This window comes from Oculina patagonica, chromosome 5, assembly GCF_052425735.1.
Source record: "Oculina patagonica isolate OP01 chromosome 5, crgOcupat, whole genome shotgun sequence".
Taxonomy (NCBI): domain Eukaryota; kingdom Metazoa; phylum Cnidaria; class Anthozoa; order Scleractinia; family Oculinidae; genus Oculina; species Oculina patagonica.
The window spans coordinates 30,533-58,129 of record NC_135762.1 but is presented as its reverse complement, the minus strand read 5'-3'; the positions used below and the strand labels follow the sequence as shown (position 1 = coordinate 58,129).

The 27,597-nt window shown below is 39.3% G+C and overlaps 1 protein-coding gene across 1 annotated transcript in view; it reads right to left on the bottom strand.

Annotated features, from left to right (window-relative positions):
- The window catches only part of LOC144654529 (uncharacterized), a 42,076-nt gene extending 20,531 nt beyond the window's left edge, over positions 1–21,545 (bottom strand). Inside the window, exons 1-16 of the mRNA XM_078514681.1 lie at positions 20,417–21,545; positions 19,509–19,779; positions 18,638–18,778; positions 18,066–18,233; positions 16,643–16,783; positions 15,938–16,089; positions 15,561–15,754; positions 14,458–15,158; positions 13,847–13,987; positions 13,261–13,428; positions 12,992–13,132; positions 12,367–12,518; positions 11,880–12,064; positions 10,589–10,605; positions 5,321–6,001; positions 3,805–3,945 (exon numbers count right to left, since the gene is read on the bottom strand). Coding sequence (XP_078370807.1) covers positions 3,805–3,945; positions 5,321–6,001; positions 10,589–10,605; positions 11,880–12,064; positions 12,367–12,518; positions 12,992–13,132; positions 13,261–13,428; positions 13,847–13,987; positions 14,458–15,158; positions 15,561–15,754; positions 15,938–16,089; positions 16,643–16,783; positions 18,066–18,233; positions 18,638–18,778; positions 19,509–19,779; positions 20,417–20,832 — 3,810 coding nt within the window. The 5' untranslated portion in view covers positions 20,833–21,545. The remainder of the gene's footprint in view (positions 1–3,804; positions 3,946–5,320; positions 6,002–10,588; positions 10,606–11,879; positions 12,065–12,366; positions 12,519–12,991; positions 13,133–13,260; positions 13,429–13,846; positions 13,988–14,457; positions 15,159–15,560; positions 15,755–15,937; positions 16,090–16,642; positions 16,784–18,065; positions 18,234–18,637; positions 18,779–19,508; positions 19,780–20,416) is intronic.
- Positions 21,546–27,597: the final 6,052 nt, after the last annotated feature.

The window sequence follows — 27,597 nt, the reverse complement described above, 5'->3', positions numbered from 1 at the left end:
CATTGGGTGAGTGGCGTAATTTACTTCTGTTGCTCAAGCTCTCGTGTTCTAGAATAGTCATTTTTAAATTTATTGTAAATACTTCATGTCAAAAAGGTAATTTTTGGGCAAATCGGCCTTATGTTCCTGAATTATATCCTCTATTGTACAAATAAACTTAAATAAATTCGCACGAGGCGGTACATGATCGATGTGAAAGTACATACAGAGGATGCAAAGCTTAGCAATATCTTTTTACTGATTATATGTACTGAAAATGTTTCCATTGTAGTCCTCTGTATACACTATAGTCTTAATAAACTCACCAGCACGTCTTCAGTGTTGGTCACTTGTTTATTTCTGCCATGCAATATTAAACACTACAGTAGGACTGTACTTCATTGTGCACTTATAGTGTTCATGAACATTTTTTGAGAAGTAATCTCAGGATAGAACAGTGTTAGCCTGTATCAGAGACATACATGCTATCCGGATTTTACTCAGTATATCTTTATTATATTTAAGTACAACAGGGGCCATGAGCTATAATAATTTATGACCTGTGCCAATCACGCATGCTGTGTGCAACAGAGCACCGTTGAAATCCTAGCCACTCTTTATTTTAAGTTTGCAATATATTTATTTTTGGCATGCTCTTTTTGTTCATAAGTTGAGAATGTAGTAACCAACAATAAATCATGTGAATGTGCCAGAGAACCCCTGAGCTGCTGATCCATCATAATTTCTAACACAAGTACAGTCAAATCTGTACCATAAATAAAAATGTTGTATTGATTGAGGTGAGGTGGCGTAAGTGTAAGTTGTCGGACTCCGGATCAAGCGGTTCAGGTGTGGACTCTTACTGGTGTCATTGTGCTGTGTTCTTGGGCAAGACTACTCTCATGGTGCCTCCTCTCCAAGTGTAGAATGGGAACTGGCAAATTGATGGTGTGACGAGGGCATGCAAGTCTAGTTGCTTGGTGGGCAACTAGACTTGCATGCCGACCTTGCCTTTTTGTAACAAGGGGGCAATTTTGAGGTCACACAGGGCGCTTGCAACCATTATATATGTATTTATTTAAAGAGTATAAACGAACTGCGAAGCCGACAACAAATACAGTCAAACCTGTACCATAAATAAAAATGTTGCATAGCAATGGGGTAGTTGTTTTGATTTAGGTGCGGTGACCTAATGGTCAGTGCACAAGACTCTTAATCAAGCTGTTCAGGTGTGAGCCCAGACCAGTGTCATTACATGTATGGAGGGGGGGGGAGTGGGGAGGTTAAACCTGTGATGCAATTGTACTTCCATCTCATCCAGGTTGCTTAATCCTACTTAAACCAAGATATGCTTTGGCCTGATGGGCAAGCAGGCTTGCATGCAGACTTTGCCTTTTTGCATCAAGGGAGCAATTTATTTAGGGTGGAATACAGAGCTGGCTTGTTTACAGTCACGTTAAGTTGACACAAGATTAGTCCCAAAATTGAACTCTCAATTACATACACATACTGCAGATGCACAATGTACTGCCAGTGATATTCTCTAGAAAGAGCCACTGTCATATTGCATATGATACCATAAAAAAAATATTTTCTTGAGTAGATGCCAGACCCCGACTCAACGCAGGCTTCATTTAAATGCCGGTTCAAAACTGGAAACGTTTGATCAAGGTCCCAGTGTTTGTTTGAGGTCCAGGTGTTCCTGTTTATCCCGGGGGGGGGGGTACTTGGGTACATTTTTGTTGGGTATGTGCCGCTGGCCTCTCAGAACCCCTACCCCATTATAGTCATATTCTATGGCCAATTATAGACCCCATCTTAGTCACTTTTGGGTAAATTTAATTTTTACGACCCCAACTTAGTCACTTTCTGGGAGCCGTTTGTCAAATATTGAACAACAGCAATAAATACGGTAACATTTTTTTCGGCGAATATTTCCGTTCATAAATCACAACTTGCCAGATTTTCGTACTCTCAAAATCCCGGAAAAGTGTGACCCCATTCTAGTCACCCTATAAAAAATGCTTGAAATGGCGACCCCATTATAGTCAGTCCAGTCGTGAAAATGCGACCCCATCCAGCGGCACATCCCCATTAGCCCATTTATAGGAAGTGCCCCCCCCGGGCTGTTTATGAACTTAAAACTTTATACCCTTAATATTATTTTACTTGTTCCCATGTTGTGCATATATTGTTTGAGTTATTTTTATCATCAAAAAATCACGGGGCCAAGAGGAAAACAAATGGGTGAAATGAATAAGAAAAACTACTCCTACCCAGTTTTGCTGCTACTTGTGGGACAGTTTCATAACATAATCAGTAAAATAGAGTGAAGGACTCTATACAGCATTCAAATAGTTTTCTTATTTTAAGAAACAGGAATACTGAATGCTGGCTGAAGCTGGATGTCTGAAGTGTTATTACCCATTAAAACACTTAGTTTTAAAAAGGTTTATTACCTGTATTGTAGTCAAGGAAGGTAAAACTGTATAAAACTCAAGGAGCTAAATCCATTGATCACCTGCACCATCTTGTTGACTTTAATTTTTCTGTATAAATTTTACATTATTTCATGTTTATAAAGCTTTTTTCGGAATAAACAGCTGAGATAGATTTTATGCCCATGGCGTGTATGATAGATTACAAGAATGAAAACAACAGTAAAGATCATTTCAATCCTTCGCAAACGGCAATAGCAACCTACATGTATATATATATGCAGAGCTCTCTATTAATTCAAACATTGCAGACATTTTATCCTAACTATTCAATGTCGTTCTCATCATACCATGTATTCAAACGAATGTAGTCCATGAATCGCCGTTCCTCTTCGTTCTTCGAGGCTTCTTCGATTGGACAAGAAGACGGCAGCTTCGTTGTAGGCATACAGCGCCAAAACCTCATCGATCGAATGAAGTATTTGCATACAAACATTGCCCTTTAGACCGACGTCAAACGGCTTTAAATTCTCATTATAAGAAACGATACCGCTAAATTGCAATGTCTCTTCGTTGCGGCTCTCTTGGGTTTCGCCACCGGGCAAACTAGACGAAGAATTTGTCGAAGAAATATCTTTTATAACCCTGTTAATTCTCAGTATATTCTCTCTTGGAACACTCGAAGCTCGAAGCGACGATGCGCATATGACGTCACGGACCAACTCATGCGTAAATCCGCTTTTCAGTACAGTTGCTGGCTCACTTTTGACGTCCGAGTAATGGCGGACGGGTTTTCCACGATTTTCGGCAAGCTATTTCAAGGCTTATATTGCTCGCAACGTTCTAAATTCTAGCGCGCTAGTTAAATATAGACTTATTGAACAAATTGACTTTAGAAAAAGACGAAAAGAAAAACAAAAATTTTGGTCATAGTAGCACTTTAAGCTTTCCGTTCGCAGCGTTTCGTTTACCGTTTGTAATGCTTCATGTCACCGTTTAACGCTTAAAAAAACCGTTTACTGTGCGTTTTCTATCCGTCCGTTTTCACCCGTTTAACGAATAAGCGCTAGTGTACGTTTTCCCGTGTGAGGTCACAATTATGAATTGTTACAAACCACAATTTGACCAGGCACATTACATTGGGGTAAAACAGGTCTGTTTTAGCTGACATGACACCTAACTACATGTATACTGTAATAAATTACAAACTAATTAAAACATTTTAACACTTAAGGGTAACAAACATCATCACTCAAAGCAATTCTCATAAATGCAAATGCTGGTAATTGATGTGAAAAATTCTTTCAACACAGGTGTGTTTGTGTTAATGCTAACTAAACTACAGCTGTATAAGCAAATATTGATAACATAACTGTTTAAGACCTACCTTTTTATATGTGTCTGAAAGAGCATAGTAAAATGTCCTTGGGGAGAGGCATCCAAATCTAAGGAAAGGGCTCAACTTGTCCTTGAAACTGTGGAAAAATGCATTACTGGCAGACTTGATCTGGAAGTCGCAGTCAATCATCTACAGATTAAAACACACATTTACAGTGATTAAAGGACTGCCATTAAAGTACAGTACTGTAACTTATGTTGTAGGTATGTACAACATATACCTAATTAATACTGAAGGATTTTAAATACTGAAGGATTTTTGCCTTCAAAAACTGGATCTCAGGAATTCTTAATACCTATGCTCTTCCCCTTGAAATCCATAGCATGTATATATTGCAGGTCAAAATTAATTTAAATTCAGGCTAATTTTTTAACCTAGGTTATTTTTTCAACCTAGGTAAAATTTAGGGTTATTATTAGGGTTAGGGTTTGGATTGGAGTCATATATTTTTTTAAAAAAAAATTGTGGTTTATCCAATGATTCCTGGAGGTTGAGAGTTCAAATTAACCTTAGAAGTGCAGGTTAGTAAAAATTAAAAAAGAATTAGATGATACTACTGTGGGGATTTAAGCAGACGGTCGGGAAAAGTAAGGATGGTGGAGGGGGGTTCAGAGACAGCAAGGGAGGGGAGGTGTTTTAATTTTAATTTTCTAGTTATTAACCTAGTATAAAAAAAATAAACAAGGTTAAAAACAAATGGCATTGGTTAAAAAAAATAATCTAAGTTGAAAAAAATATAACATAGGTTGGAAAAAATGACCTAAAGCTAATTTTGACCTGTTACAATATACACATACAGTTTACATGCACATCAATGACACCGACTAGCCTAGTGGATTTTATCATTGACTTTCCTGATGGGCAAGTGAAGGTTTTCAAGGAAAACTTTCGAGGGATTTGATCATGCTTATAAGAATTTATTGGGGTTAGTGAAAATGACTTTTGGGTTAGTACATCCAAAAATTTAATTTCTTTGCACCCTGAGAAGGTGCTGTCCTTGCAATGACATCTGCAAATGGTTAAGATGTTCTAGTCTTCTTGGCAAAATGTAAAGAATGGTGGCAGCAAAAATCACTCTATGTTAAAGCTACTCTACAAATCTGAGGATAAATTACAGTGAAAACACGAAAACCGTGAACACTTCCAAAATATTTTGAAAAGGTAGTAGAGGAAGTAGTTGACAAATTTTTCATGAAAAACAACCTGCTGGCTCCCTCTCTGTCCATTTGTTTATATTTCTTGCAGTTTAAGCTATCAGTCGATGGTTTTCTGCAGAAATTAACATATGCAAGGTAGAGGAAAGTGTTCACGGTTTTCTGGTTCACACTGTAAGTACCGTACGGTACGCTACGATACGGCACGCTACAGTACCGTACCGTACCGTACTGTACTTAATGCCCTAGTTGATGATTTTCATTATTTTTGATAACTAATACAGCTAATCTCGAAACAAAAATTGATAAAATTGATAAAAGAAAACTAAAAATAAGCATTCAAACACTACCTCTTGAAGAACAGCATCTAGTTTTATCAATGCCTCTGTCTCTCCTCCACACCATGTTCCTTTGCACGTCACCTTGGACTTTTCAATTCCAAGATCTTCAACTGATGGTATGTGGCAGTCCTTAAAACTGTTTCCAATATGTTGCAGAGATGAAAGCATGTCTTCAGTGACTGTTTCCACAGGCTGTACAGGTGGACCAATGGTAGAAATAACCTCAAGAAACTGATCAAAAGATACTGGGGCCTCATTATCATTTGCCTCAAGAACTTGTTCAGTGTCATACAATGAGTGTGAGGTGCATGAGACAACCTCCACACCAGCACTTTCAGCTAGGTGAGTGATGACTGCATCTCGCTGTTTGCCAAATGGCTCACTTTCACTTTCAAATGTTAATTTGGTAACATGAAACTTCTGCAGCAGTTTAGGAATTACTTGGGCTGGATACCCTTGCAGAACAAGCAGCCGAGAGCCAAGGCTACGTAAACCATTGTCCAGGTCTTCTAAGCATTCAATCAAGAAATTCCATCGATTTGCAGAGACATTTCCATCGGGGACATAAGGCGGAAGGATATACACTGCCAGGAGGTCAGTGCTTCCTTTTATTGCTTCACAAAATGCAGGATTGTCATGAAGCCGGAGATTTTTTCGGAACCAGAAAAGCCCCATTCTTTGACTTTGTTTCTCAGCCTTTGTACAGATAAAAACAAAAGAAAAATTAATCCTTTATAAGTTTTAAAATTAATGTCCTCTCATTTTACTTCCAGTATCTCCGGAGTCCACTTCAAAGTCTTATATCAACTACGTATTCTGTTTGTGCGATTACTGGTGTGAATCTGTTACCATCTCAACAAGCCCCAGCTCCATAAATAATAACATAACTGTGCATGAACTAAAAAATACGCCAAGTTCAGGCAAAAATGTTTTTTGGTACTTCAGCTATATGTACCTTAACTGTATGTGCAAGAGGATACCTAAACTTCAAGCCAGGATTCGAGCCAGGATCCAAGCCAGGATTCAAGCTAGAATCCAAGTCAGGTTGGCCTAACTAGCACTCTGGAGAGCCTGAATAGCACTCCAGTTAGCCTAAATAGCGTTATTTTAACCTACCAAGCACTCCGGTTAGCCTAAAATTTAGCCATAGCCCCTAAACCTGTTATAAAAGCTAACAGCAAGCAATCCAAGCTAAAGTTGGATTGCTTGCTGTTAGCTTTTATAACAGGGTTAGGGGTTATGGTTATGGTTAGGATCCTAGCTCGGATTCTAGCTTGGATCCTGGCTTAGATCCTGGTTTGGATCCCGGCTTGGATCCTGGCTTGGATCCTGGCTCAGATCATGGCTTTATAATTAGTGAGGCCCCATTAGGGAGGGGGGGGGGTCCGAGTATCCCGTATCCCATAAATTTTTGGCCTCAATATCCTGTATCCCATTAATTTCTGAAAAACTTTGAAGTTCGATATCCCACAATATCCTGTATCTCTAGAATTTTTTTCCAAATATCCTGTATCCCTAAAACCCCTAATGGGGCCTCATTAGTTTATCTCTATGTGCAATGCTTACTAGTGCTGCCCATATTTACACACACATTGATGCACTGACCTGTGCAGCCAGAGGCAATTATAAATACAAATATGTAAAGTTCTCTGAATTGAGTGACAAAAACAATTCTGAGGCAAATGCCAAAAACATCCCACTTTTTTGTGCTACATGTATGTATAGGCTGTATATATTGAGTGTACAGAGTAAGAGTTTCTACTAAAACAATTAGACTACTCGCCTTTGTTTTCTATGAGTGATGGTCAACGAGGCAGAACTCATTGGTATTCATACGAATATTTGCTCATAGAAAACTCCGGCTCATATTCTATTTGTTTATTAGCAACCAATGACAAACATGCAAAATAAGGTAGACCACATGTGCGACCTAACAGAACACATGATAAATTTTCAGCTCAGTATCTTATTTTACATAAAAAAGAAACTGATTTTCAATACAAAACTTATGACAGAATTTATAAAGCAAACAAAAAACGGATATGTCTGGTGACCTTATAACCTTCTATTCATGAAATTTTGTTCCCAGAGCAGCTAAGCAAGTTATATATGTTGTGGTTCAATTCTATATTTGGTTTAAAATTTTTCAAACCAGTTTGATTTTTATTTTCCATTGTCTTATGTTCATTATCATAATCTGAAACAAAGGGAAATGAAAATCAAACTGGTTTCAAAAATTTTAAACCATAGATAAAATTAAACCACAACATATATGTCACCCTTTTATTTTTGTTTAAAAAACGAGATCCATTTTAATAAATTTAGATTTTAAGTTTTAATTCGTGGAATATCTGTAAACCAGCCGTAAAGTTAAGCATATTTCACGTAAATAAAGTATCTATCCATCCATGGCAGCTTTTCATACTAGATCAACTTGATCAACAGACAATTGTCACAATTCCTTCGGGATCCCGAATGCTTGATCGCTAAATGTTTAGTTAATTACATGGTTTACATCGCAGAGCTGATAGCTTTTAGGGTTACAACCAAACTGAATATCAGGAAGCTAAACTCACGATCTTTGAAGTCGACTAGTCTGAAATGTCAGCCGCCCTCAGACTAGAAGTTGACAAGATCGACGAGCTTGGTTGAGCTTGAGAGATTATAATATTAGACTAGATTTTTTTTTCAGCTAGAATCGACTGTTTATACGATAAAATGCACCTTACCATAATTCACTTGAATCTTTTGCCGCGATTCAACGCTTTTGCCCCGAAGATGTAAAGGCTGTCTGTAAATGACACAATAAACGTACAAAATTCTCCTTCGTATTTCCAAAATAGGAACAACTAGCTAGCCCAGCATTATCTTAGGGTTAGGGTTAGGGTTAACCCTATTGGTGCAGCTGCAGGATCTGGGAACGTTGAGCCTGCAGTTCTCCCGTTCATCACAGGCTACCCACACCTTCACGTTTTCGTTGTGTGTTAACGTTATTGGATTTATTGACATTCATCTTTTGGAGGGGATTTTATTTTCAACAATACAAGGGCTGTGTCTTTGGACGAATCGCGTTTCAAATTCACTGGGGTGGCAGGCTTTGTCAAAAAAGCTACACTGCAGAACGTCTGATCCTGTGTCCGCTCAGCGGATTCAGGCATTAACACCTCCGTCGTCATGTCAATCAACCATGTTATTTCCACTCCCAAAAACGTGCGACAGTTGAAGTCACGCGGCAATCTCCGTTCCAGAGCCTGCGTTCCCCTTGACCAGCGGTCGGACAGGAAGGATTGTGGCCTCTGGGGGACCTCTGGGGAGGAGATTGGTCACGCGGTAGCCTGCGAAAGCGTCTCACGCGATTCAGTTGTTTCGTAATGAATGCAAGATTTCTCTACTTTTCAGTTAAACATTCTCAGTTTCAGTGGTCACTGAGAGGACCTGAGAAAGCTAAGTCTGCCGACCAGCTATTAAAATTCTTCCATTTTAATTTTAGGAGCCTAATATTCATAATCACTTGTGCTCTATTCCGAGTCAGCAACTTTTTTATTCTGTTTAATTTTATTTCATTTATATTCGTTTATTTCTTTGTTTTTTGCCGACTCATTCTATTTCATCTGGACGGAGAAAGGATGGTAGTCGGGTACTGTTCCCTCGCTCTCTTTTTAAATGCATTTCTTTAATATGATATATGAAGCCAAATACCTTATACTCCATCATATGGCTGTACATCAAGTGTTTATCCACGGTTTCTGCTTTTGGGTCATCCACTAGGCGGTTGCTCGCAGTTCTTTTTAAGCCTCAGTCTAGAGATGTGTTAAGTTTAGCCTGATTCCAGTCAAGGGTACGTAGGTGCACGCGTGTGGCGGCGTGTCGTTATATAACCAGTGTGTGTGATCCGACTGTTCCGACTATTACATAACCAATGCTGTGCAAGTCGTCTGCATGTGCTTCAAACCACAGGAGCCTCTTTGAAGTAAGGTCAATTTACTTCAGCGACAGCACGTATAATTTGACATTTTGGTGTCCGGTTAACCCTGAAACAAATTGCTCACGTTTCCAATTTGCCAAACGACGGTGAGTCACGTTCCGAATTTGTTATGTAACTACAAGCTCTGCAAGACACTTGACTAGGCCCCTTTCCGATTACCTTATTGTTACTTAGGTCTATTTTCGCGGGAACTTAATTTCGCGAAAATGGAACAGGCATACTTCGCGGGACTTACTGTTCGCGATTTTGCCAAAAATACGCAATGAACAAAAAAAAATACAACAGAAAACGTTTAAAATAAATTTTCACGGGTCTTAAATTTCGCGATTTTTCAAAAATTGCGAAAATCGCGAAAATTAAATCCCGCGAAAATAAGTAACAATAAGGTTGTTTCTTTGTCCCATGCTCGTGTCATGTTGAATACATCATCTTCAATAAGGTATGCTATGATTATGATTATGCGCCCCTAAGAACGACTGCGTGGGAGGCTACAGAAAGCTCAATCCAATTCTCAATCAGCTGTTAATTTTCAGAAGTTGTACCTAGTCCTTGGTAAAATAAAAGTTCAAACAAGATGGCGTCAGTCAGGGTCACGCATCGTCTCGAAATATTAAACTTGCAGGTTATAGAAGAAGGTCGCAAAGCAGAAAATAGGCCAGCAAGAAAATCCCCACCCTATTTTTCAGCCGAAATCAATTCTACACTGGAAAACAAATCACTGGGTTCACAAAATTTGGTTGCTTACGGAACGCTGCATGTGTTCTCATTGCTTCTTCGAAGTAAACGTATAAATTCTCGGAACACTCTCGCTCGCCAGTGGTTTGTGAACAATGATAAAAATCAGCGCTCAATTCTCTGTTGGCATTCGCTCGAGTTTCTTTCAAAATATAATTAGGCTCGCTTCATTCATTCTCTGAAAAGAGGTCACACAGCTCCATTTTCAGCGCACTTCTGTCATAACTGCCAGGCTACTAATCAATCATTCGTATTTAATGACTCATCAGTGAGCGATTTTTTTTTAAGGTATTGTCTTATGCAGTCGTGCGCTTCAAAAAGTGGTCAATGGACAAGTTATAACGAAATTTTTGATAGAATAAAAGTTGATTGCGGCGGAGTTTAAATGTTAGCACTTCCTAGGACATTGTACTTCAGCAGTCACTAGTCTCTTACCAAACACTTGTGAGATCATGAGTCGTCAAGCCTCGAACGGCGAAAACACTGAACGCTACGAATAGACTCAAGTTTGTTTTACGCACAATCGTGAATTCCAAAAACTGGAGGCGACCTAAAACCACTGTAATCTGTACTGCTCAGACTGTGTACTACAATCGGTTCGAAGAGGTTCTACTGGATTTACCCATCCTTGGACAGTTCTCATCTTTGACAAATCTAAAATGCTATACCTGGATGTGTGTGTATAATCTATCATGATAAACAAAGTATATTTCATTGCCTGAGGATTTCATAAAAAATTAAGTCAAATTATTTTCAGTACGTACACGAGGTGACTTTATTCTCTGAAGTTCCATATTTACAAAACCCTGACCAGACTCTTGAAATAATCGAGTATGGCTGGGGGACCTGAGAACCACTCTATCCTGTACATCATTAACAGTTTACGTCTGGTAGTTAATTTACAAAATTTTACATATATTTTTGTCCTACTGTCTATGCAGGCGAAGAATTGTCAAACGAGATAGCACAATTCCGTCTCATCCTAATGTAATCTGTGGCACTCTGTTATTCTTAAGCTATAATAAAAATTCCCGTCACCAGCTCCTCGCCAATTTTCCAGAAACTTCATGCAATCTTGGGTTAGGTTCCAACATGTACGAGAGCAAGAGAATACTTCTCTTGACGAGATGGATTCGTTACAGTTATATACATATAAAGAAATTCAAAAACGGTAACCGCTAAATACCGGTAACCCTTTTTTAACACTTTCACATTTCCCTATCTTTTATTGATGGAATTAATTCATCTCACCTGAGTTCAGGGTAAATGACTAGTTCTTATTTAAAATATTAACATTGGAGATATTAACCTTTGAAACAGTAGTAAATATTCCAAAATTCAAGGCGGCATAGATAGCCCTTGTTGGCTAGCCTGTTCCAGGTGTTAGGTTAGTTGAGAGCAAAGAACGGCGAGTGGAAAAATGGCGCCGGCCGTTTTTCACGCTGTTTCTCAACTAACTGAATGCCTGAAACTGGCTACTTGTTGGCCGCCAGTCGTTTTAACTATTGTATGTGCTTGATTTTTCCTTTATATTGAGAAACTTCCATAATTTTCTGGCGGGCTGCCAAGGTTACTCCAAATCGCTCTTCTTCAAGTTGATATTTTCCATGGTGAAGGTAATTGGAACTTTTTTTAACACACTAAAATAATAGTTCATTGTCAAATTTCCATTTAATTATCAAGGCGTGGTTGCCAGCTACATCTTGCTGACTATGGCTCCTAGTACTCTTATTATTCATGTAATAAATATTTGTTTGTCCCATGAACAAGAAAGTCTTGTGCACTAAATCCACAGGACACTTATTTATTCAGTACTCTCCTTGTCCTTGGAGGGCGACTTTGTTCCCTTAATCTGCTGACAGACTTCTTTAAGCCGTTGAAGACAAACTTTCCGTCTCTCGATGTGGTCACACAGACGCTCAGGGTAATCTTGACCAACAATGCAATTACTTGCCTTCTGCAAAGCCATAGGTGCTAGCCATGGCTCATGGATGTACTTTGTGGGCATAGTCTTGAGCTCTGGCACATATCGTCTGAAAGATCAGGGTTAAAAAAAATGTTAACTAACATGAGAAAGAAACAGCCACTGGTCCAATGTTGATGTCTATATACCATGCTAAATACTTTGCAGAAATAACCAATCAGTATAAAACCTTCTGAGCTACCGTATGGAATTATTGTAGAAGAAAGGACGACTAAGTCTTACTTGGGAAAAGTAGTGTATATTATGCCTTTTGGCATGCCAAGCATCAAAACAAGAACAAGAGTCATTAAGAAAGCTAAGCCTTCACAAAAGTAGTAGCTTCCATTCAGCAAAATGTGCAATAACATTTACCTAATAAAATTTCCAGTTGGATCAAGTTTCTTGCCAACATTGACTGGACAGTACCATGGAATCTGACCATGAAAGAATGCACTGCAAGACACCCAAAGCCAGTTGCCGGCATTCAAGCTCCATTCTGAATCCAACTGTAGCTCCTCAAACAACTGAAGCGGATAAAAGAAAACAAAAGTTGGCTGATAATGTACAGGCATATTTACTGTAGATATATTCAGTGCAGAAAGAAAACATAGCTATCTTTTTCTTACTCAACTCACTAAAAAGTACAAAGGATTTTTTACATGTAGAAATAATTATGATTAAAAAGAATGTTAAAAAATTGCCAAAATGCAAGTAAAAATCCAAGGGTTTAATGGCATTCAACCCTTCCCTCCCCATTCCACAACAATACCAATGATCCACCAATGGGACCAGTCAACAGCAATTTTTGTATTTTTGTATTATAATTTCACTTGTCATACTGAATTAAATTTGATTCTGATGATGTGATAGTAAACAAACAGGCTACATGTTTATACAATCAAGGAAATGCACTTGGTAATGAGGAGCAAACAGTACAATGTGCTGACTACAACCTTATAGAGGGTGTAGTGAGGAACACTTTGACCAACAAACTCACCTTGAATCCTTCTTCCCAGCTGATCCAAAGGCATCCCCTGGTCAAGAAACATCCAACAGCTTGGCGAGCCACATGGTGAATCCACCCTTCAGCATGTAGTTGTCGCATTATTGCATCAATCCAAGGAAAGCCTGTCTGACCCTTCATTAAAGACAAGTTTTTCATTAAGAATTTTTACAATAAAATTGATTGTTGTCCTCAGGATCCAAGTTCCTGCCAGGATCCTAGTGGCTATCTATCTCACAAGGTTTTTTAAAATTATTGCATACCTTTTTCCATGCATCAAGTGCCTTCTTGTTATCCTCCCAAGGAATATTAAGAGAAAGAGGATTGTCAACTGCTTTGTCCATGTTGGGATTCTGACTGGCAAGTGTAAAAAAGAACTCTCTCCAAACTAACTGTCTGTAGAGTGACAATGGTGGGGGTTGGCATTTCACCTGAAAAAAAAAATTACAAAGTCAAATCCAACGTTCCTGATGCAGACATGTATCACTCACTTCAATTTAATTCACTTCCATCCATTCCATTTGTAGCAAAACGTTGCTTCTTCACATGCTACACAATATTGTGATCTCGAACTGTCGCTATCAATGATTGCAAAAGCAGAAAATACAAACTGAAAAATTAGCATTCTGAATCGTCCTGGTGCAAATAACTTGTACCAACAACATTCCCTTCTGTCTTCAGGACAGTCGATCAATGTGGTTGTAAAACACCACTGTAACACCATTTAAATAAAAGTCATCAAACAGTACATGAACTTAACGCTGCATGGTCCTGTTTGTTTTTCATTTAAGCAAAATGAAATTTAATGTTTTTTGCACTCTTGGGGATGAAACAATAAACCAGACTTACTTTCATGTATGCTTTGGTTAATCGCATGTGGAAAAGCCTTGGGGACAGACAACCAAATCGAAGGTAAGGACTCAGCTGTGTCCTTGATGGCTGCAATGCATCTAGTCCTTCAACTGATTTCTTTAAATTGCCTATGAGGACCTAGAAATTAATAGCAAAGGAGACATGTAATCACAAAAACATCTAATGAGCTATTCAATAATGACCACTTTATTCTTCAATCTTGTTTAGCAAAAACCAGGAAAGTCCAAAATGTTACTTTTGGCAAGTGATAAATCAAATCTACTAGCACGAGAGGAAAATCCACTAGCCCCAGGCTACTGGAGAGAACTTTCTTTGTATGTTGAGATTTATTTGCACTATGTACATGTACCCTCGATCATGACTGAGTTTTCATGAAGTTATTTGCTTCTATTCTCTGCTGTTTCACAAACACATTTTGCACAAACTGATAAGATTATCAGTCTCCCCCCTCCCCCCAACATTGGGATTATAAATTATCATAGTAAGCCCAGGTGTGAAGTGATATTATGATAAAAGAAACTTAACAAAAACATTGAAAAACAAAACATTGAAATATTAATGTATTACTCTTAATTTTAGTGCCTCACCTTTTCCTCAAGTTCAGTCAATCTTTTGATGGCTTCTTGTTCTCCACCAACCCACAGTTCACCAGTAGTGACATCCTCATCTTTGAAACCAAGTTCATCAAGGTGCGGAACACTAAATTTTGTGTTGTAATCAGTGGACACAGGACAAATGCATCCCGTGAACATTTCCTTGTTGACTGCATCAACAGGCTTCTCTGGTGGACCCATTTGCCTCACAACATTTTCAAAAGTTTTAATCAACAGCGGTGCCTCCCCCTCGTTACTGTCTATTATTTTTTCAGGGTCATACAGAGTATGTGATGGTTTGGAAATCACTTCCACCCCATGTTCTTCTCCAAGAACAGCCACAGCCACATCACGCCGTTGCCCAAACGGCTCAATTTCACATTCAAATGTAAGCTTAGAAATATTCCATTCTTGGAAAAGTTTAGGCAGCACATATGTTGGCTGTCCACGAATGACATGAAGCCTTGAGCCACACTCACGCAAACTCTTGTCAAGATCATTTAAGCAGTCCAAGAGAAATTTCCAGCGGTTAGCAGAAACACTGGCTGCTCTTGCACTCACTGGGTCAATAATATATACAGCATGAAATGTTCTACAGTTTGTAAGTGCTTCACAAAGGGAAGGATTGTCATGAAGCCTCAAATCCTTTCTGAACCAGTGCATTGCATTGTGCCCCAATCCTACATTAGAAGAAACTGCAAACAGAACATGAGATACAATAGGATAGCATCTTCATAATTTTATTTACTAAATTCTGCATGATAATTTGAACAGATCAACCAAAAAACTCTTGAATGCAAATAAAAATTACTGTGTTGGAATGTTAATTTGGCTCATCACGGTCAGCAGTGTTACTTCATGTAAAGTGACAAAGTGTCCTTCTTTTAAAACGTAACGCATTTGGTGACCAAAATTTTTCTAGTGGTGACCACTTGAAAAACTTGAGTTTGGAACACTGTTAAGTGATGTTTCTACCATGCCTTTTGCTAATTTCTGACAAACACCTATTTAGCAGCCACTTACTACTCCCCTAAAGGTTTGACTGTACATACATGTAGCACTAGGAAATGTTTACATAAAACAGATACAAAACATACCCTTGCTCACTAGATTCTGATAAACTCCTCTCAGCTTTTGAATGCAATCACGCCGTGCCTCTTGGTGATTGATGATAGGTTGTGGATAATCATCACCCACAATACAGTTAGCTGTCCTCTGTGTTTCCAGTGGTGCCTTCCAAGGTTCATATATATATTCTGATGGAAAATCCTTTAACTCAGGAACATATTTCCTTAAAGATGGGAAATGAAAAAAACCTTTGCTTAAATTAGGGCTACTCACAACAAGGAAGACTGAATTGAAGCAACTCAGACTTAAGCAAACAGGTTTAGCTACTGAATACATATCAATTTACAGGGTGCTAAATAATAACACCTTACCCCTAGCTTGCACACCAGTTTCCCTTTGTTCATACCTCACATAGTTGCCTTGTGGGTCCAGATGTTCTCCTAAGCCAACTGGGCACATCCACTGAGGATGCTTAGCAAAAAATGCACTGCAAGACAACCACATCCAGCAGCCAGCATTTATGCTCCACTCAGCATCCAACATGAACTTCTCAAAAATCTGAAATACACATACACATAAATTTCACTGTCTTATTTATGAACCATGAATTTTAACCTTTAAAATTTTGACCTTTTTTGAATAATTTTTGGAAACGCTGAGTTGTGACTATGATATATTACAATGTACATTACTACAAGAACTGTGACTGAAAGCAGGTTACGATGTTCCCTTCTTCTAATTCAGATGCCATATCATTAGCACACCATATTTTCTGCATAGACTCTTCCCCAGTTTAACATTTTCCTTAGCAACTCTCATGATTAACCAGCTTTTATTCCTGGCATGGCAAAATGTTGCTTCTTTGGTGGCTCAATACATCTTTGCAGTGTACATGTAGGGAAATGGGTAGGCTTAGGTCTGAGCTGGTGTCTGATTCTTACTTGCCCCCCCCCCCTCCCCCCTGGTTCCCCTCCCTTTCCACCCATCAGACCACACATGCATATTGTGATAAACTGCTGGCCTTCTGTTGCTTCCAAAATTTCAGACCCACACTTTGAATTGAGGCCATTATTGCTTATTATAACTTATTAAACAATTGTCACAAACATACTTTAAATCCTTCTTCCCAGCAAATCCAGAGAGCTCCTCTGGTCAAGAAACACCCCACAGCTTGCCGTGCAAGATGGGGGATCCATCCTTCTGAAACCAGCTGACGCATAATAGCATCTATCCATGGAAAACCAGTCTTGCCCTAAATAAAACAATGCATTACTAAAATCGACAGTATCACCAATGTCCAGACTGAACATGGCAACAAATATTACTGACAGCTTAAAAATACTTCTTCAGGGTTCAAAATAGCAGCCAGCTGTCGGCGGTAGCCGGCACTTTGACGACACTTGCAGGCTACTACCAAATTATGCCTTGATCGGCCAACTGAAATCAAAGTTGCTGGAATGTTGAAGTAAACATTTCATATCAGACAATAAAGCAGCTACAGGGCTAGAGAGTGCGACTCACTGCGTTAATGCAACCAAAATTTCATCTTTGGCGACTCAAACTTTTGGTTTTACGGTTTTACATGTACGACTTCATTTCTGTGTTAAGATGAATAACGGGCTGCCCCACCTTCTCAGGTATTTTGTCCCTCCCGAAAAGTATATTGGAAGATCTTATTTACTTCTCAAACACTCAAAATAAGAAAAGAAGTCACATTGCTCCAATCCATTCTTTTGAAATGCGGTAAAACATTCCATCACTTCGGAAAGCTTGCAAAGGGCCCAAAGGGCTGACTGTGTTTGAAATCGCCCCAGAATACATTGCAAACCTCTGGGTACATCCTATGGGCACGTCATGTAGGCAAATGGATTGTGTCCCTTGAAAATGCATGGCTCTTTTAACAGCCGGGGAAAAAATGAGCCTTGACAAAAAAAGCCGACCAATTCAGGCTAAAAACAAAATTTTATTTTTAACCCTGCTTCTTAGTGGGCATGATGGGCTATGTGTGAGTGTGAGTGAGTGAAGTATGTTTGTGACATCAATCAAATAACAGGCTTGCTCTCCATTCAAGAATTCTGTGGGTGGTTGGCAGAAATTTTCCTGGAAAGATCCTTTCCTCCCGTAGACCTTGGCCAATACTCGTCAGGGCTAGTTATGGCCTGTATAGCTAGGCGTCAATGGGATAACCTGGAAGTTCAATTCAATATTTTCCCTTGTGCTTTTCCCATTGAAAGCCTGGTGTACAATGTAGTTTGTGCCATTTTATGTTTAGCCTGACCATGCTTGACTAACTAAGTGTGCAAAGAAAGTCTAGTGGATTTTCCTGCCAGGCTAGTTATCCATCACTCGCCCGATGAGTAAGTAACATTTTTTGGACTTTTCAGTTGGCACATGAAGGACACTTGGTAATGCCTTTAGGCTAGCTTGCTAGCACACACTGGTTCTAACTTGGTAAGCTGGAAAATCAATTTTCTTTGCACCCTGCTAACTGAGCTGCTCATCTACTAGAATAAGTTGTTAACCAAATGTGTCACCTGTTTAAAGTGCTCCAAGTAATCAGCATGCTCTTCCCATGGGAATTGTAAACAAAGGGAGTTGTTTCTCATTTTGTCAAAGTTGCGATGTCTGCTCGCCACAACAAAGAAGAACTCTCGCCACAGGAGCGGCAGGTGAACTGACAGAGGAGCGGGTTTGCCATGAACCTACAATAAAATCAAAGTTTGAAATGTATGTGCTATTACACAAGGCTTGCAAAAAGCCCAGGCACTTATCAAGCTCCAAACAATCAACAACTTTTATTTACTCATGGTAAAAACTAAAAGCTTACAGTCAACTCTCATTACAGCGGACACGCTCGGGGAATTGTTTAGTGTCTGTTATATAGCGAGAGTCTGTAATAGCGGGAGTCATTTTCAGTCAAACCTCTTTCGCTGGGGATCTGGATTTTGTCCGTAATAGCAATTGAGTGCGGGATAAAGGCAGCCACCAACTTAAACTATTATTGAAAGCCCTAATTATAGCAAAAACAACTTGCCAAGTTCAAATCTTATCATTAACATATTAAACCATATGGAAGATTGCATAAACAATTTACAACGATACTAACCTCCTTGTAAACCTGGTTCATTCTGTGAAAGAGGTATTTCACTGAAAGACAGCCAAATCTCAGATAAGGACTTAACTTTGAAGACTTGGGAAATGGCGAATTTTTCTCTTGTTGTGCACTGTCTGTAATAGGTTCTGCAACCTGTAATAAAAAACAAATAAACAACAATTTCGACAAAAGACTTCAGTCTGGTGTTGATGTAATGTAAAGGGTGTGTCAAATGGGGGCACACTGCAGACATATTGTTGCTCATGATGTTTCTTGGGTGAGCAAACAAGCAGGAAACAACTGTTTTACTTCCATGCTGCACAAAACTGGAAACATTTGTTGCAGACACAAAATGTTTCTGAAAAAAAAATCAGAAAAAGTTTGTGTCTTCCCACAAACTTAGTGTACCCAACAAAATGTTGCACATGGGGGCAAACAGGGAAATTTTTTGTACTTGCAACAATGTGTCCTCCTTAGCCTTTGCCACTGACTTAAAAACTGACCAATCACAGGTTAGATGTTCTCCTTTTTGCTCTGTCCCCCAGACCAATCCTACTTTTCTTCTCTTCACTAACTTTCTCACCTGGTACTAGGATCTTGGCATTAGGGAGTGCAAGCAACCACTATAGCAATGCCATGAATGTTGATTAAAACATGAATTTACCTTCTACTTAGAATCTTGTGTTTATCTAGAACACTTTGTGACTGTGCACAGGAAAACATATTTTAATACTTCTCCGATAATACATACATAATTTTGTCAACAATTGCACTTTCCGTTTTAACGGTCTGCTTAACCCCTTTTCCCATTTAACGGAAAAGTGTTAAAGCACGTTTTCCTGTGCATGGTTACATTTAGTCCTTCTTCTAAGTACTAGCACACCTCTTTCTCCAAAAGTGCAAGTCTTCTAAGAGCCTCTTTCTCTCCACCAACCCACTCCCCTTGTTCATGCTCCTCCTCCTCCAAATCAAGTGCACCATATTGTGGTACTCCATAAATATTGTCATGATCATCTGCAACAGGAGTCTTGCAATTTTCAAACAAATCCTGGTCAATGTCAGGCACACAGCTGTCTGGACTCCTCAGCTTACTTACAAGGCACTCAAATTGTTTGAACGTAACTGGAACATTTCCATGATTTAACTCAACAACCCTGTAATTGGAAATAAAGAAAGGAGTCGTTTATTTAAAGAGCATTCCAGGAAGCCTCTTAGGTAGGTAGATAGTCACACACGACCCCTCAAGCATGTATTTGCTTTAAAACAGATTGTGATTAAATAAAGGTTATTATTATTAAGCCATCCTGGGCCCTGCTACAATAAGTTGCCTTCTGCGATTTTGAAAGGAAAGATATTCGTCAGTAGAAACCGTTTATCAGGTGTGCTACTTCCGTTTTCCAAGTGCACTTCAAACCTGTACAACGTTACTATTTATTATCCCACTGCCAACAAGCTTTATACGTACACGGTTCGCTCCGAAACGAACGAGCCGAGCAAGATGCAGCTACCTTTTAACCGTCTTTTATTTGTAATTTTTAGATCTTTTTTATTTCACGAGAGCGTTTTAACGAGCTACGGCTCCTGAGCTCTTCGTGGTTAAATAAACTATGTCTATGTCTATGTCTATGCTACGTTATGTCCGTTATGCAACATGTACTCACAAGCCCCGGGAAACAAGCAACCTAAAAATACCCACTGCCGCTCTTATCTTGCTAAAGACACATAAAACTGAGCTATTATGATGAAAAAATAACTTGAGTGAGAGGTCATGAAAAACATTGAAGCTCTTACTCGTCAATATTGTAGAGTGTGTGCGATGTTGACACTAGAACTTCGACTCCTTGCGATTCAAGTAAACGTTTCACCGAATCGTCTCGCCTTTGAGGGAATGGCTCGCCATCGCATTCAAACGTTACTCTTGTTATATTCCACTGCTTAATGAGTTTCGGAAAGACATCAATCGGCTGCCCCCGGACGATAAACAGCCGCGAGTTCAACTTGCGAAGACTACAATCCAGATCAAGTAAGCAATCCAAAAGAAATCGCCATTTATTCCTCGATATATTTATCTCGTTCAAGGAGTCCACATCGAGGAAAAACACTGCTCTGAACGTAGAACTTCCTTCTATTGCCTGACGAAGCGACGGATTGTCGTGCAACCTGAGGCCCTTCCTGAACCAGTGAAGTGAGTTCACGGCCGCATTCATTTTTTATCCCAAACTGAAATTAAACTGTAACATTTTAACTCAAACAGTTAGCCGTATCCACATCGATACCCGCAGTATAACATCTAGGCTATAGTTTTCCTTTACGCTTCAAAATCCACGATAAAATAACAACCATTGCATAACACGCTTCCACTGCAGTCCATACACGTTTTTGTTGTTACATATAAACTTGACTGGACAGACGACTGGACACGTGAAATCCTACATGGTTCTTTCAAACACGTTGATTGGTTACTGACTTTGGTTGAATAAATCGTCATTTGTGATTGGACAGCAGTCTTTATACCCGCTATTATTTTCCGTCTGAGTTTTCATGTATTAAACCGCTTTTTGTTGTAATAAAAATAATAATAGATGGGCAAATACACAAATAACAAGTTAATGCATAAATATTTCAATTAATACATTGTTCGATCGGAAAACTGGTAGCTTAACTTCAAGCATTCTTTAATATGCAAACTTTAGTAAACTCTGACTTATATAATTTCTTAGTGATTTTTAGCGTTCAGTTACAGCGTAAACCTTTCGACTGCTTTCTATGAAATCAGTTCCCCTACTACATCTGTGTTTAAACTGGTAAACAATAAATGGTCATAAATAATGTCTTAGCCTTTCTAAAACTGGTTTGACAAGTTCAAGCCACAAAACACGCTGTCACGTGACCTGGCACGTGTTGCACTGAGATCACGTTTTTGCCCGAAAAACACTACGCACGACGAATTTCAATAAATAACATAATTTACTACGTCCCTGATGTAAAAGAAATTCAGAAAACTAATATAGACTTTCTTAGATCTTCTTAGGCTTGGAAAAGAAGTAACGTTAGTACTCGTTCTCGGAGGGCGTATCTTTGTACTTTACAGAGGTCCTTACATATCAAGCGATTCAATTGTTTTGTTCGTGTCGTTACCGTTATTACACAGAAGGTGTTTTCTTTGAATCACCGCACTGATTCGCGTTAATTTTCTTTTCCAAGAAATAGTTCCTTGCCGTTTGTGTTAGGTACGGTGGTCCACCGTAGTTAAGGCCATGTTACACGACGCAGTTTTCCGTGCAAGTTGCAAAGCAACGCCGACAACTGAAACGAAAAACATTGCAGGTTGCACAGGGCCGGTTCAACCCTTTCCCTTCCATGTGGGACGCATTTTCGAGCCTCGTTTGGTGCTAAACTTGTTTTCGTTCTATAATGTCATAAACTTACTGCTTTCATTCATAACCCTGACAGTTGTCTTAACCCTATTCAGACCGGGCTTTTTTGGACCTTCTCTGACCGGGAGGGGGGGGGGGGGGGGGCTTCGGAAACCCCCGCTATGTACAATATGTAAATTCCAGAATATTTAAGAGGAGAAGCCACGAGCCAAGCGGCCCACACTGCCGGAGCTTATCCCGGTTTCCTTACCTCCCTATCAAATAAGTTACGTGACCCTAACAAACTTACCAACTTAGAAACTGGTGAGAGCCATGATGGTTCAACGGACTATTCAGAGAGGAGTATAGGTGAAGCATTAAAATGATAGCCAGCGCATGCGACGCAGACGGGGAGGGTTTTCACCATTCTCGTTCCCCGAGCTCTGGGAACGAAAATGGGTTTTAAACCGGGGTTAACGTTTGGAAGGTTAACGTTGAGTCCGTCTGCGACGCAAGCGCGCTTTATGCGTTTAAGGACTTGTCTCGCATTGTGCGCTCGCCTGTGAGATCAAGTCTTGCTATTAGGCTTTTAAAAGGTAACTAGCCGCAAATTAACAAACTGGTTATGGATCGCTTTCTTCAATAATGTATATTTAACCCATTGACTCGCGGAAATTTTTTTAAAAAAGCTTATTTTTTGGATATTGTTGTTATTTTGGGGTTAGTTTTGAGCTAATTAATTAAGCTCCAACCTACTCAAAACACCACTTACAACATGAAGGCATGCCTTTCTTTCCACTAGTATCACATTTTATGACATTTTCCTAGGCTTTTATAGATTGTGCTAGCATAATTTTTGGCATAATTGGAGCTAAAAAGCATAATTTGTGAAACGAGCACTGCCACGGCATAATTAGCAATTTTTAGCACTTTTTGGAGCATAAATTCATAAAATGTAGTAAATATGGTGTACTTTCTACAGAAATAAATGAAATTTAGGTAGTTTGTTCTTGCAAAGCGTGTTTTAGCTATACAATTGTGATTGTTAAGTCGTTGGAGGCATTTTACAAACGGTTTAGAGATGCGAGCAGCTAATTTGGACAGCTGACGGCCGTGATAAACTGCGGTATGTACTTCATGTATCCCTTATTATAGTGTATTCAGATTATAGTGTATTCAGATGGTTATTCCCCTGTATTCTCATGTATTCCCCTGTATTCTCATGTATTCCCCTGTATTCTCATATATTCCCCTGTATTCTCATGTATTCCCCTGTATTCTCATGAATTCCCCTTTATTTTCATGTATTCCCCTGTTTTCTCATGTATTCTCATGTATTCCCCTGTATTCTCATGTATTCCCCTGTATTCCCATGTATTCTCCTGTATTCTCCTGTATTCCCCTGTATTCTCCTGTATTCCCCTGTATTCTCATGTATTCTCATGTATTCCCCTGTATTCTCCTGTATTCCCGTGTTTTCTCCTGTATTCCCCTGTATTCTCGTGTTTTCTCGCGTTTTCTCCTGTATTCCAATGTATTCCCATGTTTTCTCCTGTATTCTCCTGTATTCTCATGTATTCCCATGTTTTCTCCTGTATTCTCATGTTTTCTCCTGTATTCTCCTGTATTCCCAGGTTTTCTCAGGCCTGTATTCTCCTGTATTCCCCTGTATTCCCCTGTTTTCTCCTGTATTCTCCTGTATTCCCCTGTATTCTCCTGTATTCTCCTGTATTCCCCTGTTTTACCCTGTATTCTCCTGTATTCCCAGGTTTTCTCCTGTATTCTCCTGTATTCCCCTGTATTCCCCTGTTTTCTCCTGTATTCTCCTGTATTCCCCTGTATTCCCCTGTATTCTCCTGTATTCTCCTGTATTCCCCTGTATTCCCATGTATTCTCCTGTATTCTCCTGTTTTCTCCTGTATTCCCCTTTATTCCCCTGTATTCTCCTGTATTCCCCTGTATTCCCATGTATTCTCCTGTATTCTCCTGTTTTCTCCTATGTTCCCCTGTATTCTCCTGTATTCTCCTGTATTCCCCTGTATTCCCCTGTATTCTCATGTATTCTCCTGTATTCTCCTGTTTTCTCCTGTATTCCCCTGTATTCTCCTGTATTCCCCTGTATTCTCATGAATTCTCCTGTATTCTCCTGTTTTCTCCTGTATTCTCCTGTATTCTCTTGTATTCCCCTGTATTCTCCTGTATTCCCGTGTTTTCTCTTGTATTCCCCTGCATTCTCGTGTATTCTCCTGTTTTCTCCTGTATTCCAATGTATTCCCATTATTTCTCCCGTATTCCCGTGTTTTCTCCTGTATTCTCTTGTATTCTCCTGTATTCCCCTGTATTCCCCTGTATTCCCATGTATTCTCCTGTATTCCAATGTTTTCTCCTGTATTCTCCTGTATTCCCCTGTGTTCCCATGTTTTCTCCTGTAAACCCCTGTTTTACCCTGTATTCTCCTGTATTCCCGTTTTCTCCTGTATTCTCCTGTATTCCCCTGTATTCTCCTCTATTCCCCTGTATTCTCATGTATTCTCATGTATTCCCCTGTATTCTCCTGTATTCCCGTGTTTTCTCCTGTATTCCCCTGTATTCTCGTGTTTTTTCGTGTTTTCTCCTGTATTCCAATGTATTCCCATGTTTTCTCCTGTATTCTCCTGTATTCCCATGTTTTCTCCTGTATTCTCCTGTTTTCTCCTGTATTCTCCTGTATTCCCATGTTTTCTCCTGTATTCTCCTGTTTTCTCTTGTATTCCCGGGTTATCTCCTGTATTCTCCTGTATTCCCCTGTATTCCCCTGTTTTCTCCTGTATTCTCCTGTGTTCCCCTGTATTCCCCTGTATTCACCTGTATTCTCCTGTATTCCCCTGTATTCCCCTGTATTCCTGTGTTTTCTGTATTCCCCTGTATTCCCCTGTATTCCCCTGTTTTCTCCTGTATTCTCCTGTGTTCCCCTGTATTCCCCTGTATTCACCTGTATTCTCCTGTGTTCCCCTGTATTCCCCTGTATTCCCCTGTATTCTCCTGTATTCCCCTGTATTCTCCTGTATTCCTGTGTTTTCTCCTGTATTCCCCTGCATTCTCGTGTTTTCTGGTGTTTTCTTCTGTATTCCAATGTATTCCCCTGTATTCTCTTGTATTCTCATGTTCTTCCCTGTATTCCCCTGTTTTCCCATGTATTCTCCTGTATTCCCATGTTTTTCCTGTATTCTCCTGTATTCCCATGTTTTCTCCTGTATTTTCCTGTTTTACCCTGTATTCTCCTGTATTCCCCTCTATTCCCATGTTTTCTCCTGTATTCCCCTGTATTCCCCTGTTTTCGCCTGTGTTCTACTGTATTCACCTGTATTCCCATGTTTTCACCTGTATTCTACTGTATCCCCCTGTATTCTCCTGTACTGTATTCACCTGTATTCCCATGTTTTCTTCTGTATTCCCCTGTATTCCCCTGTTTTCGCCTGTATTCTCCTGTATTCTCCTGTATTTCCCTGTATTCCCCTGTATTTCCATGTATTCCCATGTTTTCTCCTGTATTTCCCTGTATTTTCTTGTATTCTCTTGTATTCTCCTGTATTCCCCTGTATTGCCATATATTCTCCTGTATTCCCATGTTTTCTCCTGTTGCTTCTACGGTACCGTGTATTAGTGAAGGGAGGGTCACTTTTGTTCAGGTAACCTAAAAGTTGGGGGAGACTGAGGGGGTCAGTACTTTTATTTTTATAAAAACTCAAGGGAGGGCCAACACCTTTTTTTGATTCCCCATTCCTCCCAGCCCCACCCAAGGGAAAAAAATTACTCAATTTTGACCCTAAGAAAGGCGCAGAACGTACAATAAACTATGTACGTGATTTCTCTAAGCGATGTTGTCACCTATTCAAACGGTTGATATTGAACCCCATAAAATAAAAATTGCTTGCATTTTCTTTTCCAGGGTTCTCTTACAGATCTTACGGTTTAATAGTTAATTTCCGATATTTTCCCGCCAACAGTGTGCGCTCTGGCAATTTTTCTTTTTTGTGGCGTCTAAATCAAAATGGAGAGCAAAATATAATTTGGGGTTATGTCAAAATCAAAATGGAAAGCAAAATTTCGTTATATGGAAGTCGATTACCTAGGGGCCAAAGGCGTTCATGACAGGGCGGTGACAGTGATGTTGATTCCCCAGCGAGTGATGTCTGACGACAGATTTTTTACCCATGTCAGCTTTTTTGCTAGATCAAGAAGATATGTTTGAAATTACAAATTACAAATACAAATTTATTACAAATGTGTAATAAACGTCTTATGGTATCTCAATCGCAAGCTTTTTTATAGCTCTGATTTATGAGACCTCATGAAGGTGTAAACTCCATCTCTTTTGTTGTTACACCACGGGGTTACATCTATCGATTCACGTGTCAGATCTCTCGTCGATAAAGATCTATTATACAACAATGTCTCGCCAGGTGCAACATTCGCGCTCGAGCTGTTAACCCCGGGCTGATAACCTATAAACTTTTGTCAGAATGTGCGACCAACACAGACCGGATCCTAACTTTGATCTCCATTACAAGTACCTGAAACTGCACCAAATTGTCAAAGCGCGGTTGTACTATCGTTTTGGTCTGTTCAACTTTTAACAGCACCAGACGCGAGAATGAGTTAAAAAAAAAACGTGGACACGAGCTAACCATTCGATCCCGTCACGAAAAAGTCATAATGTAAACCAAAATTCAAATTTAAAATGAAAATTTATGTGCTAACTGGTGGCAGAATAGAAATGAAAATAAAAACCAAACCCGCAAGCGCATCATCACTAAAAGCAAAACGCAAAATCATTGGAAACACTAGTGATAATGAATGGCCGAAAGATAGAAAGATAGAAGCATGTGCATAAGCTGGTCATTGCTAAGGAACGAATACAATTCCTTTTCATAAAATGTTTTTGAATCTGTACCTTCGAATTCTTCGCTGTTGTGCACAAATGTCTTAAAGTTAATCGATGCAATGTCCTCAGCTGCAAGTTCTAAAAAAGTTTTGTCCTCGTCCTATATGGGTTACAACATAGTCGATTAAATCTCGAGAAAACGCAGACCGATAAAATAGCTTGATAGGAAACTTCTCCTTTATTGCAGTTGGGATGCTGTCTAAAATATATGTTGAAGAAGAGAAGTACTCGTGGCCAAGCGATCTGCGGTCTGCAATATTGTAGTTGCACCTGTAAATGGACTGGACCAGAATTATGTTTCCTTGCAGGTCGTACACTAGTCGTGGATTACGTCGACTTTGGTGGGTCAGTTGCGTTGTCCAGGAATGAAATTGCGAAGGAGTCTTGTGAATGGGACAAAGCACTTGTATCTTATAGTGTTGCATGGGACACCACAAAAAAAAATTTGACATGAGAACATTGGCATTGCCTGGATGAAATGGTGAATTATAAATCCAGTGAGTGGGATTTGACTGAAATTCCTTAATTACATCGGCGAGTAAATCTTCTTCTTCCTTTTCAAGGGTGATTCCCTCAGTTTTCGCAATAAAGACAATAAAAATCAAATTAAGAACAATTAGCAAAATCTTGCAGTCAGGCTGTAAAAAAGGAATAGAAAATAACTTAATAATAATAATAATAATAATAATAAT